We start from the raw sequence: 14834 nt of genomic DNA, 5'->3' as shown, positions 1-14834 counted from the left end.
CCATCTCGGCTTATTTCTGTTTACAGTGTTTGCTCAAAGTCCAACCATCTTGATCTGGTGGCCGAGTCATACTTGTGAGCGATGTGAATCAAAAAAGCAAATATTACGCATATCCAAGGCGGACCTTAATACGTAGGCAATGAGTAGTGTGTCTCTTTATTTACAAAATGCATAGATACGTAAATACCGCAGTGCTTATTACGCTGCGCTGACAATGTGACGCTATGAACCAAAAAGAGGTTGTTTCCTACGCTTCACTGAAACGATCCGGTACGGCCGCCCTCCAGTATCTCTGCGTTCTAAAAAAAAATTCGTTTTTTCACCGATGGCGCAATATCTCACGCAGCGCCTCGAGACAAAAGAATATTGCCTTTTGACGTCCTTTGCAGCCAAGCACGCAAATACGCGGTGATTCGTTTTTCACCATTGAGCGCCTTTGCAGTTGTTAGTCGGCGCTTGGGGTGTCTTGATTTCCTTCTTCTATTTGGGTGTGGACATGCTGCTTTTAGGATGACTACTTACCAACTACTTCGCTCTATATTATTCTAAAATAGCCAAAATAAAGAACCATGAGTATGACTGCGAATGCAAAATACTAGATCATAAATATGGCGAATGGTGCCGAAAATGCTGACTCACTGCTCTTGTTTTGTTTGGTCTACTGTCGGAGTTGGGGTTTCTGTCGCGCCGACGACCTCGATGACTTCCAGCGACGCCGCCGTAAAGTGTTCGCTGACTGGTGGCAGCAGGCAGAGCGCACACTGCAGCACACACAGCAAAGCCAGGAAGGCTATCTTTGTCAGGTAGCTGAGCCGCACGAGTGCCGCCACGGCGACCAGCGCGAGCGCCGCCACACTGACGGAGTGGCGAGCAGTGTTCAATGAGAGGATTATGGGGGCCGACAGCTTCCCTTCGGCCGCACTACTTGGCTGAACAATGTCACTGCTGGCACCCAAGAGCTGCAAAAACATGAAGGAACAGCTGTCACAGCGAACAAGAGTCCCGATCCTTGTCATGCATTGCTTTTCTACGAGCGACGTTGTGCGGGTGTGGTGAAGTGCACGTGTTTTCAAATTACACGCCGTGACATGACATATAAGACAACGAAAAAGAAACCTGCATGGGTACTAAAGAGCAAAAATAATAAATACACAATACACCGATTGGAGGTGGCACGACAATCGTTAAGAAATATGCAGAGCGAGGGAGGGAAGCGAAGAGGTGGACCACAGGTCTTGGCCTTCGGGTATCGGACCCGGGTCAAGTCATCAAGCTTTGCTAACCAGTGCCCTGAGTGACCTCACGGGTTCCTACTGTTCCCGGCCATGGGTCAGCCGTGTGTCGTTGCTGGGCAAACGTTCTGGTGCCCATGGACACATCTGATCATAGAGATTCGGGCTCAAGCTCAGACGCTGCTCTCCGGCCGGAACACATCTTCAAGGTCGGTGATTTGAGTCCAGCGCCAGCAAATTCAGAAGGCTGCCCAATACAGCAGAGCTGCTCAAAGCCGACGCATCTTCCACCCACCTCCGTGTTTCGCCCCACAGCATCAAGAGCAACGTAGTGCCCGGTAATAAAACATTTCTTGTAAGTATAGAACCATGTTTCCCCTTCTTGTGTCCTGTTTCATCGCGCTACCAGTGTTGTCAAGTTTATTCAGTGCTTTATCAAGCAGGAATATTGCAGGTTTATAGACACCACATCAATGCAGCTTCACTGACAATCCTGGAGGCGGACCGCCAGTACTTGTGTTTTCTTTATCGAGCGTAAACTCGCAACCACTTACCCAAACCCTTAGCCCCCAAAATTGTGATGGAGAGAAGGTTTTAACGTGATAGCGTTAAGAGCTCGTTTGGTCCACTGAAATTTTGGAGCCGGTGTCGGTGTTGGCGTCGATGGATGTGAGCGAAAAACCGTCATCTTATGCGCGAAGAAAAAAATTGAGAAGAATGCAAATAATTAAATGATAACAAAAATTCTGGGTGACAATGGGGACCTAGTGTCACTGGCGTCCGTGTGGGCATTGAACATGAGTCGTTTGCATGATAAGTGGATGTTCTACCACACGGCCATGAATATGTTTGTGAATACAGTGTAAAGAACTTCCTCTACTAGAAAATGCAGTGAAAGTAGCTTTCATGCTTTACAAACACACTCGTCCTGTATACATACTTCACGATGCAACATGACATATTGTAGTAATAATGCGTGGTACAAGTGGCCATTGTGAGCAGGCGTCAGAACATGTGATTATTATAATTTTACATATTTATGCTATATATATATATATATATATATATATATATATATATATATATATATATATATATATATATCCTACTGAAACGTTCCGTATGAAATCTTACGGAAAATATATGGACTCCGTAACATTTCCTTATGCTACATACGGAAAAAATATGTGTGTGTGTGTGTGTGTGTGTGTGTGTGTGGGTGTGTATATGCGCATGGTTCTAACAACTTCCCCTGTACATTCCTTGGCATCACTGTCTGTTAGATCTCATTATTATTGTGTTAAAACACGGAAAAACGAGCCCTTAGATATACAATTCTTTCTCTAATTTCATTGAACGAGGGTCTCGTACTGGCAGACTTGGTGTGTTTAGGTTGTATACGAGGGACTATTGATCAGCTGCCCGCTCATAATAAGTTCACGTGCTATGTGACGCCAAACATGCGCATAAAAGAGTGTTTTCACACTCGTCGCTTGGCTTATAGATGGCGCTGACTGTCACTCCGACTTCCAAATTCACATATAAACCCAAAAACGTGGATGGAGGGAAGGCCGCTGTGGTAGCTCAGTGGTTAGAGCATCAAACGCGTTATTCGAAGGTCGTAGGTTCGATTCCTGCTCACGGCTGGTCATTTTTTCATCCACTTTTCTTTCTTCTCATTTACATTCTATTGGTTCTAATAACTTCCCCTGTACATTCCTTGGCAATACTGTCTGTTAGATCTCATTATTATTGTGTTAAAACACGGAAAACCGAGCCCTAAGGTATACACTTCTTTCCCCTATATATATATATATATATATATATATATATATATATATATATATATGTTTCCGTGTTTTTCGCTAGCCACCCGCCTACTCAAGAAGGTGGCCACGGGGTACCAGGGCATGCGAGAAGACAGTTTACTACGACTCACCCAGTCGTTTGCAGTCAGCCACATCTCTTACGTAGCGTCGTTCCACAATTGGAAAGCGGCGGAGAAGATCAAGATTGACGCGATGATCAGAAAGACGTACAAGACGGCCCTGGGCGTATACCCCCCACCGACACGGAACGCATGCTCGCGTTGGACGTTCACAACACGCTGGAAGAAATCGCAGAAGCCCAGCGAACGGCGCAGTATCACGTCCTGTCCCAGACCAGGACGGAAAGATCGATACTACAACGCATCGGAATCAACGCGCCAGCGACGACTCCGGAGGTACCAAAGCAGCTACCCCGGGACGTTCTCCAAAGACTGAGGGTTCCACCCTTACCGAAGCACATGCATCCGCAAGTACACCAAGAAAGAAGAACGGCGAGAGCCACGGCCCTCACAAAAGGTCACGCCAACGATCCGCGCGCGTACTACGTGGACGTGGCAAAGTATCTCCACCGGCCTAGCACGTACGCAGCAGCAGTCATCGAAGCAGACATTGGAGTACTCACAACGTCGGGAAGCATACGGTGCAAGTCGCCCACGCAAGCCGAGGAGTTTGCAATCGCACTGGCACTAGCGATCCCGGATAGCCGCATGGTCCTCAGCGACTCGAAGACGGCAATAGTCAACTTTGCTACAAACAACGTCCATGGAACCACTGCAAAAGTATGTTCAACTATAGCAAGACCGGAAACCAACATTACCGTCAAGTGGTTCCCTGCGCACGCCGGGGAGCTGGACGTGGGCCCGAACCGCAACGAGGAGGCAGATACGGAGGCACACGCGCTAACTAGCCGCGGGTCTCTGTCAACGCATTCCTCGGAGCCGCAACGACCCGATGCCGAAGACGGAGAGTATTTTATCGCAATCTACGCCGACGTTCTGCAGTGGTACAGAACGAGCAGACGCCTCTACCCACCGCCTCATCGAGACCTACAACGCAGAGAAGCAGCCACACTACGGCTGCGTCACTCCTACTGTCACTCTTACTTCTAAGTTCATATATAAAGCCAAAAAAGTGGACGGAGGGAAGGCCGCTGTGGTAGCTCAGTGGTTAGAGCATCAAACGCGTTATTCAAAGGTCGTAGGTTCGATTCCTGCTCACGGCTGGTTGTTTTTTCATCCACTTTCCTTTCTTCCTATTTACATTCCATTGGTTCTAATAACTTCCCCTGTACATTCCTTGGCATTACTGTCTGTTAGATCTCATTAATATTGTATATCTCATTAATATTGTATATATATATATATATATATATATATATATATATATATATATATATGTGTGTGTGTGTGTGTGTGTGTGTGTGTGTGTGTGTGTGTGTGTGTGTGTGTGTGTGTGTGTGTGTGTGTTTACGTACTTGATGGGTGTTCTGCATCATTCTGGCCGGGGCTCTGTCAGGCGTTCAGTTGCCTTTTCAGCAGCTCTTCCCATTCAACCACTTTATAAATGAATGTTCCGTGTTATCAATTGTGAATAAACATCGAACTTCAAACTTCAAAATAATGACTTCGTAGTTTAAAGCAAAGTGTGGGATTGGGCTAGTTGGTAATGCATTATTAAACTTCTCAAAGCAAAAACTTCCGACAACTACCACAAGAGACGAGGAAGAGCGCAGACTTTGAACTAAATTTATTACTATGACGCCCATATATATGTTACTAAAAGGCCATAAGATCACTTGCTTAAGCGGTAACCAAAAAACACAAAAACAAAAACCCAAGATCAAAAGTAAAACTAGACTACAAAAAAAGCACGTGCTCACCCCGAATCACGTGGCAAATTTAAAAACGCCAATTGTTTTTTATATAATGCTATTGATGGTTTGCTGATGCAGCTGCCTCGAGCGATTGCTGCAGCTTCGATTACAAGTTTCGTGCCTTCGTTAGGGTGGGACGCAAGAACGCTTGTCTTTTCGAACAATGGCTGTTCGAAATAAAGAGCACATTGCTTAATTGATTGGTTCATTCATTCAATAATTGATATTGTATGTGTACTGGATTTCTGAAATATTTTTTTGCAAATCTGACATGGTTGCACTTGGAGATATTTAAGCACATACTTCATGTGTAGCACCAACGTGCTACTGTGTCTAAGTCATCTTGTGATCGGCATCTGCGACTGAAATAATGTAAAGGTAGAAGGCGCAACCATCTTCGAATAGTTTTATGCAATATTTTATGTTATCTGCTTTATCGTTTATATACACCAAGTATAAAAGCGGACCCGAATTCCTTTCTTGTGGCACGCGTGAAGTCACGTAAACATATGAAGACGTTTTAGAAATCAGAACGTAGAATAAACAATTGTAGCGTGCTCGTTAACTATAAGCAGACAGTAAGTCTCTGTGTCCAACCGGAGTCTTCTCTCTCTTATTGTCCATTATCAGCGACTAACATATCTCAGTCGGTAACAGCAGTTTGTCACTGCGTGCTTTGCGCCTCCCCGGGTTTCTTTTTCTCCTGCGCAACGCCGCGATGAACGCCAGCGTAACGCTGCCACCAGTCTAAGCGCCCACTGCTTCGCAATCTACGCGCGGTTCGCTCTAGCAGGAGATGGTTATCTCGGTCCGGGCCCATAAGGTTAGGACCAGGCATGGCCCGGCCCATTTCAGCCAATTATGCATCGAACATAAACGTGGTGCCGCCCGATCTTCTTTTACTGCTAAGACACCTGCCACAAACAACACATTCTTAGAATATTTTAGGAATCTCTTTCTCTCTAAGCCGCAACGGAGCGAAATCGGAGTAAGTACTCGATTTCGTCCTTGCAACCAACAGTTAGTCCGTGGAGGGATTACATGCAAGACCAAGGTACCGTATGAAACAGACGGAGGAACTGTTAGACAATGCGGATCAACGTTTTCTCGCGTGAAATTCGCAGGCGCAAAGGCGGCCTCGAATAAATGGTCCGCATTCGCGTACGCAAATATTTTTCTAAAGAAATCAGCTGTTAACAGTCTGATTAAGTGTGAATGGACGTGACAACTCTGGTAATTATATCAGAAACAAGGTAATACTGTTTATATAGCATAATTATAAGCAAATCTAAAAGCCCCCCTAACAAAAAATTGGCAGATCCCACGTACAGTGGGAATAGATGATATGCGAAGCACGAATGAGAAATGTTGATATGTCACTTTAAAATCACCACAACCTTACGAGGTGGAGGTAAGTTATACCGTACATAACTTCCGTGTCATGATTATCTTGTTTGGATGTGTCGTTTACATTCGTCATCTATTCACGTCACGTTATGCCAAATTTAGTATATGTGAAGCTAGCGAAATAGCCGTGAGCATGCTATAAACGTGGTATGTTGTCATGTTCTTGCATGACACACGTGTCATGATTATCATGTTTGCAACACTGATATACCTTCGTAATCCATTGGCGTCACTCAATACCAAATTTAGCATATATCTGAAGCTAGCGAAAAAGCCGCGAGTACATCATGACTGTAGCATGTAGTCATGTTGTTACATGACACGCATGTCGTGATTATCATGTTTAGGGGTGTCATTGACCTATGTAGTCCGTTCGCGTCACGTAATACCGAATTCAGTACATGTGAAGCTAGCGAAACGGCCATGAGCGCATCATGAGCGTAGCAGGCAGTCATGTTGTTACATGACACACATCTCATGTTTATCACGTTTGCACCAGTCTCATACCTTCATAATTTATTCCCGTCCCGTAATACCAAATTTGGTATAAGTGAAGCTAGCGAACCGGCCGCCAACGCATCATGATCGTGGCTTCTAGTCATGTTGTTACACGATGCGCATCTCAAGATTATCATGTTTGCACCAGTCACATACCTTCGTCATCCATTCACGTACTGTAATACCAAATTTTGTATATGTGACACTGGCGAAATAGCCGGGAGCGCATCATGAGCGTGGGATGTGGTCATGTTGTTACATGACATGCATGTCATAATTTTCATGTTAGAGTCTATAGCTTGCGTTCGCCATGCAATCATGTCATACCATACCAGTTTTGCAACATGTCATGTAAACGGGGTCGCGGCAAGAGCAGAGAGGCGTATAATTTAAATTGTGACATTCATGACATATATCATGATTTTTATGTTATGACTAGTCAAATATGCTCGGCATACGGTCATATCAAGCCATACAAAGTTTGGTGTCGATACCATCATCCAAACGGCCAGGAGAGCTAAAAGTCGTAGGTGGCTATATAGATAGATAGATAGATAGATAGATAGATAGATAGATAGATAGATAGATAGATAGATAGATAGATAGATAGATAGATAGATAGATAGATAGATAGACAGACAGACAGACAGACAGACAGACAGACAGACAGACAGACAGACAGACAGACAGATAGATAGATAGATAGATAGATAGATAGATAGATAGATAGATAGATAGATAGATAGATAGATAGATAGATAGATAGATAGATAGATAGATAGATAGATAGACGGACGGACGGACGGACGGACGGACGGACGGACGGACGGACGGACGGACGGACAGACAGACAGACAGACAGACAGACAGACAGACAGACAGACAGACAGACAGACAGACAGACAGACAGACAGATAGATAGATAGATAGATAGATAGATAGATAGATAGATAGATAGATAGATAGATAGATAGATAGATAGATAGATAGATAGATAGATAGATAGATAGATAGATAGATAGACGGACGGACGGACGGGTGGACGGATGGATGGATGGATGGATGGATGGATGGATGGATGGATGGATGGATGAATGGATGGATGAATGGATGGATGGATGGATTCAAAGTCACCGAAGTTCGCTAAGAAATAAATGCTTCGCATTTTAAAAAATTGGCAGATCCTTTGTACAGTGGGAATCAATGATATGTGAAGCACGAATGCGGAAGGTTGATATAACACCTCAAAATCAGCACAACGCTCCCAGCCGGAAGTAAATTATGCCGTTCATGACACCGATGTCATGATTATCATAATAGGATGTGTCATTTACCTTCGTCGTCCATTCACCTCACGTAATACCAAATTCGGTATATGTGGAGCTAGCGAAACAGCCACGAGCACGCTAAGAGCATGGCATGTAGTCTTGTTCTTACATGACCAGCATCTCATGATTGTCATGTTTGCGCCAGTCATATACTTTTCTCATCTATTGACGTCACGTAACACCAAATTTGCTATATGTGAAGCTAGTGAAACAACCGCTTGTACACTATGAGCGTAGCTTGTAGTCATGTTTTATATGAGCCACATGTAATGATTATGATGTCATTTACCTTCGTCGTCCGTTCGCATCACGTAATACATAGTTTGGTATAAGTCAAGCTAGGAAAGCGACGGCGAGCTAATGTGCTGTGTATACTCATGTCTAATACCCCTGTCATACGGACAGCCTTAACTTCGGTTAAGCTACCTACGGTTACGGCTAACCGCGGTTAGTGCTAGCTACACGGCGAACGTAAGCACGGTTAGTCTCCTAACTATGGTTATCGCAAACCTAGCTAGGCAAGCACGGTTCATGCTCGCAAACCGAAAATCGAGTAGTAGGCAAGATGGCGGACACCGCAGCAGCTTGTGCTTCAGCGTCGGCAAAAATGACAACGCAAAGGCGCATAAACTGGCCATACGCCACAACGCGAGTGCTATTACGCTCGTGGGAGGATCACCTCTCAGCCCTGCGGGCAAAGACGTGAAATGCTCGCATTTACACGAGAATTCTAAAACTCAATGCTGGGCTACCGCACGGAAAAGGACCGTACAACATAAAGCAGCTGCGCCTGAAAATGAACTACCTGGCCAAGCGCTATCGGTAAGCACTGAAGCTTTTCAGTTACTATAGAACTCTCAAAATAACATTTGCCACCATGAAATTTACAGGAAAAACGCAACAGTAGTTGCTTGCGGACCCTACTGAAGTCACCGGTTGACTGGACTAGCGTGCATGTAACGCGCGGTTGAGCGCGCACACTATTTGTAATGTTCGTACTGTGTTTATGTTGCTGTTACACATACGGTATTCACTAGTGCTAGCAATTATCGCATTGCGGTGTATAAGGAACGTTTAGGGCTCATGTCGCATTACCTTGAGATGGGCATGCTTTCCACCCTTCGCGCAAAGGATGTTAAAACTGTTCCAGAAAATCTACATGTCTGCAGATTTATGTTACGGTTTCCCGGAGGTTTTACTGATTGCTTTGAGTACAGTTGCAGTGCTTGTCCGCAGCACTCAACTGCAACTCACTCCTCTTGCCGTAAACATAAAAATTGCATTTTTTACTTGATTAACTTGTCGTTCTGAGGCGCCAACTTTTGTTAGTGCAGCACGTAGAACACAGGTTAAGCTTCGTTAATTATTAGAGAAACTTTATATTTGCCAAAAGGCCGGGAATCAAAATGCTCAAAACTTGCATAACTGTTTGAATATGATTCTCAAACAACACTCCTGCGGCAGCAAATATCTACCATTTCTCTATGCTAAATATAATATACTGTGAGATATACTACTGTTAGAATATACTGTTAGAAGAATAAGAATTGGGTGAAGCACATTTGGCAAGCACTCTCAAATTAGGGTAGGTAGATTGCCACTATCCCTCAAGAGAAACGTATATAACAGCTGTATCCTTCCGGTACTTAGCTATGGAGCAGGAACATGAAGACTTACAAAGAGGGTTCAGCTTAAATTGAGGACAACGCAGCGAGCAATAGAAGAAAAATGGAAAACTTGAGAGACAAGAAGAGAGCAGAGTGTATTAGGGAATAAACGCGGGTTAATGATATTGTAGTTAAAATCAAGAAGAAGAAATGGACATGGGCCGGGCATGTAGCGCGTAGATAGGACAATCGCTGGTCATTAAGGGTAACTAACTGGATTCCCGGAGAAGGCAAGAGGGTTACGGGAAGACAGAAGCTTAGGTGGGCAGATGAGATTAGGAAGTTTGCGGGTATAAATTGGCAGCAGCAAGCACAGGACCAAGTTGGACTCGCTCGCTAAATTCCGTGCCGACCGGTTGTGCCCTCGCAATCTGCGACGACAGCGCAGCTCTGGCCGACTGGGTTGGTCCACCGCCACCTCCTGCCGCCGGTCCCCTACGACGACGTCAGCGCAGCTCTAGCCGACTGAATTAGCACTACGCCATCTCCTGTCGCCGACAAGAGCTCTCGCAAGTGGTGCCCCGTCCTCGGACTTCTGTGACCGTGTTTCCATCTTTCATATCTCTCTTATCTCTCATATGTCGTTACTCGCCGTCCTAGTGCATCTCTCTTTCTCCCTATACCTTTGATCCTATCTTTTTAATCCCTTCTCACCACCATTCCTTGTGAGCTACTGTTGAGATGTCGCACGCTGATGCAGACAGATACGGGGCTCTCTTTTCTCTTCTTATCCCTCTTATAACTACAATGTATGTGAACCGAGTTGACTGGCGGAACACGGGGGAGGCCTTTGTCCTGCAGTGGACGTAGTCAGGCTGAAGATGATGATGATGATGATAAATTGTGGCCAAATAATCGAAGTCGACTTTCCCATGAGCCTAGAGGCACCTAATCTTGGAAGATAACAATTACCTATTACTGACACTATTCAAGCAAAGATAATTAATATCTAATTAGAGTAAGCTCGGACGCCTACTAGTTATGGGGCGACATCCAATCACATACGGAATATACTGGAGTTTCACGAGGTATAATCAGGCTAATTATGCATACCCAAGCTAATGAGGCACTGCCACGGTAAGCATAAAACATCCAATTGTGGTTGATCATAGTAATAATGAACCAGTCTGAATATAATTAGGTGTAAATAAACACAAATAAAGTAATTGAAGTTCAGTTTTTATGAACTCATAGAGTTCAAGCATGAAAAGATAACAAATAATTACCACCGAGTCAAGTCGTATTAGCCTAAAATAAAGTTAATTAGCCCTAAGATTAATTTTAATTATGTCTCCATACCTATTACGCTTGTTTCTGATCATAACTAGGCTCATTTAGGTTCAACTTGGCCTAACGCAACAAATGATTGATTTGTGGGGTTTAACGTCCCAAAACCACCATATGATTATGAGAGACGCCGTAGTGGAGGGCTCCGGAAATTTTGACCACCTGGGGTTCTTTAACGTGCACCCAAATCTGAGTACACGGGCCTACAACATTTCCGCCTCCATCGGAAATGCAGCCGCCGCAGCCGAGAATCGAACCCGCGACCTGCGGGTCAGCAGCCGAGTACCTTAGCTACTAGACCACCGCGGCGGGGCCTAACGCAACAAAGGCAAATTGAGCTGAGAAAACTAAATTTTGTGTGCTTGGCTTCATGAGGTTTTGAAAGGCTCGTTACGCTTAGATACTAAACCGGCTAAAATCACGGCGCGAGCCTGGCGCTGGAACTGGAGCCATTGACGCCGCCACGTAAAGAAAAGCATTGGCACATGCCACGTAGTGCGGGAATTGGTGCTATGCGATGATTGATATTTGGGGTTTAACGTCCCAAAACCACCATATGATTATGAGAGACGCCGTAGAGGAGGGTTACGGAAATTTCGACCACCTGGGGTTCTTTAACGTGCACCCAAGTCTGAGCACACGGGCCTACAGCGTTTCCGCCTCCAACAGAAATGCGGCCGCCGCAGCCGGGATTCGAACCCGTGACCTGCGGGTCAGTAGCCGAGTACTTTAGCCAATAGACCACAGCGGCGGGGCGTGCTATGCGAAGCGCAAATGAGAGAGGTTTGAATGTCACTTTAGAATGAGCACAGTGTTACGAGGTGGACGTAAATTAGGCTCTACATTACTTCCATGCTACTATTATCATGTTTCGAAGTGTCATTTACCTGCGTCGTCTATTCAAGTCAGCTGATACAGAATTTGGTATATCTGGAGCTAGCGAAACGGCCGCGAGCACGCTATGAGGGTAGCATGTTAAAAGGTTTAACATGACACGTACATCACGATTATCACGTTTAGACGTGTCATTTACCTTCGTCGTCTATTCAGGTCACATGATACCAAATTTTGTATATGTGGAGCTAGCGAAACGGCTGTCAGTGCGCTATAAACGTCGCGTGTAGTCATGTTTTACATGACACGATTATCATGAGATATGGAACGTGAGATCTGCCAATTTTTTGTGCCCGGACTGCACCATGTGAGCTGTCTCACGTTTACACTGATGACGCTCTTTCGAAGTTGTCCGCTGTTCAGAAGTTTGTAGGATCCGTGGCTTACCCATGTGGAGGCTCTCAGAACAAACAAATGTGCATGTGCTAGGCACCACGGCTGCGACAGGATGGACGATGTCACTCATAGGGCAGGCGATGGTACAGTGTACTAGATTAGGGGTTGTGTGCTCGGATGGCTACTTTGAAGCCATGATCCCGGATGTATGTGGCGGCGCTGCACTCACACGGGTTGTGCGGACTCGTGTGGCGGCTTGTTTAGGCATGCTTACGGACAAGCACGGCATTTCTTTAGCTTTTTATTGCAAAATTCCAATGTGACTATTTGCCGACAGTTCGTGGATTAAGCTTTGCAGATAAACCAACCCGGAAACAAGGACACAACAGGTCTGCGGCATAAAGCAACGAGGGCCATTTGTTGGCTGTGTAAAAGGGGTGCTGTACGAAATTCCTTTCAAGTGCGGTACAGTGTACGTTGACAGACGCGTGACTTGCGTAAACGATAGGCTAAGAGAGCACGCGAACAATCTGAAGAATACGCGTGAAGGAAAATATTGTGAAGGTTTACTTGCTAGCCAATCTACCTGCTGGGAATTTAATCCCAACAATAACATCAGTTTCTTCATGAAAACGAGGAAAACATGTATAATCTATAAAATTATGTAGTTAGAACGCATGTCCTATGGGCATTGGCTTGTGTAAGTGTGCCATTTCTACAGCTCATCGATAAAGAGATGATCTACCTGCGCATATGCGGTAAATGGCGTCTGTGTCGAGTGCTGTAGACGTCAGACTCTGGAGTTTTGCCGACACGCAGCCCACGGGTAGACGCAGTTTTGAGTAGTGCAAGGCCCGACTCCACTGCACAGTCTGCTGTGCAATCAGGTGCAACTGCAGCGCACGAAACATTGATTGAGCCAAATACTCGATATATTTGCGCATTGAACACTCAGAAAAAGAGCTACGAATCTCTCTCCGCTAGTCATACGCGTCACCGTACCCCCGTGAAGTCTTTTCTGGTTAACTCACCTAAACGACGGTGAAAACTAGAGCAGACGCAACAGCTCCTTGCTCTACAAAAAAAAAAAAGACCCCACTCTGCGTTACTGTTGCGTCATGAATTGCTACGGACGCAAATGACTTCAGTTTTACTGATTTTCGCAGCTTTCGTAAAGCATAATGGCGAGAGCGCTATAAATACATGCCGTTGCGAACGTTTGGGTAAGCGAATTACTCGCGTTATCCACAGCCGTTCGCAAAAGTAGGTGTGATAATGTAGGTATCCTGCTATTGTTTTGAGTAGCCTTGACAGCGAACCGTTGTAACTTTTATTATGAAGCTTAACAGACCCTTTCACCGCGGCGCGCGGCGTACAACAGTATAGATATATACAGGTGACGCCCGGCGGTTCGGGCGTCGCACACGTCACGGCCCCCGATAATCTGAAGTTGTCGCCACCACACGTAGGGCTTTGAAGGTTCTAAGTCCTGGCTTCTACTAGGAATCGCGAACACGTGCGTGATACAAGTAAATCGTAAAATGATCGCGACCACAATCGTGTTTTTTTTGCCATTGGTCTTCGCGATTACCAGAGCTATCTATCGGTTTTGCATTTCACTGAACACTGAGAAAATGTGCACACATGTATCCCCATTTGCAGTATATGCAAACAGAATACAATCGTCAACAGAGCATTCGAGCATGCGTAATAAAACATTTCAATGCACAGGAAGCGAAAAATCAATACAGAATGCAACTGCAAAGCGAAAATCACCTGGGCCATTCGTGCCGGATAAAGCGAGCTTCGTTCTACTGACCGCGTAGATCGTACTTGTATCCACTTCCTCGCATCGGCATCATGCGTATGCCCAAGTTTAACGCATTTAGGCATAACAGAACGTATACGTCGGATAGCTTGCCTCCAACTCGATATCATTCGATGCTCGCTTGCATTTAAATTGCCCATTGCAGCACGCCAAAGTGAATGAAACGTCTTATGAAGTGCGCCCGCATCTCATTTTGATGAGCTTCCTACTTTTATCAACCGAGCTTGAAATGAAAGAAGAAGCTTGCCAGGTTCTTGATTTTCAGAGAACCGCGCATCAATGCCAACAAAAGAGGAGGGCCTATGCACGTTCGCTTGCGGGCGGCTGTCTGTGCACTACCCATTGCCCCCAAACGCCGCCTGGGCAGAGTCTGACGTCCATAAGTATACGTGCCATTTCTCAATCAGCTTCGAGAACGAACACTGGCGTCGCTGCGGCCCGGCGATATGATTATATGGGATGGACATCGTTTGAGGGCAGGGAAGCTAGCAGCAAGATAAAATTTGATAAGCGATTGAGAGAAATTGGGGAAAAGCGTTGCGCTATAAGAATGTATTCAGCTACTTGTACATGAAGAATATCGATACAATATGGAAGAAGTGAACCAGAAAAGTGACTGGTATATACTTAAAAAAGAGCAGTGGGCAAAACCCCG

The 14834-nt window shown here is 45.2% G+C and overlaps 1 protein-coding gene across 1 annotated transcript in view; it reads right to left on the bottom strand.

Moving 5' to 3' along the window:
- The window catches only part of LOC119169944 (adenylate cyclase type 3), a 1227834-nt gene that overhangs the window by 550719 nt on the left and 662281 nt on the right, over positions 1–14834 (bottom strand). The window contains exon 10 of the mRNA XM_075886158.1: positions 640–959. Within this exon, the coding sequence (XP_075742273.1) occupies positions 640–959 (320 nt within the window). The remainder of the gene's footprint in view (positions 1–639; positions 960–14834) is intronic.

This window comes from Rhipicephalus microplus, chromosome 2 (assembly GCF_043290135.1).
Source record: "Rhipicephalus microplus isolate Deutch F79 chromosome 2, USDA_Rmic, whole genome shotgun sequence".
In the NCBI taxonomy this organism is placed as follows: Eukaryota; Metazoa; Arthropoda; class Arachnida; order Ixodida; family Ixodidae; genus Rhipicephalus; species Rhipicephalus microplus.
This window is presented reverse-complemented; position numbering and strand designations above follow the sequence as displayed.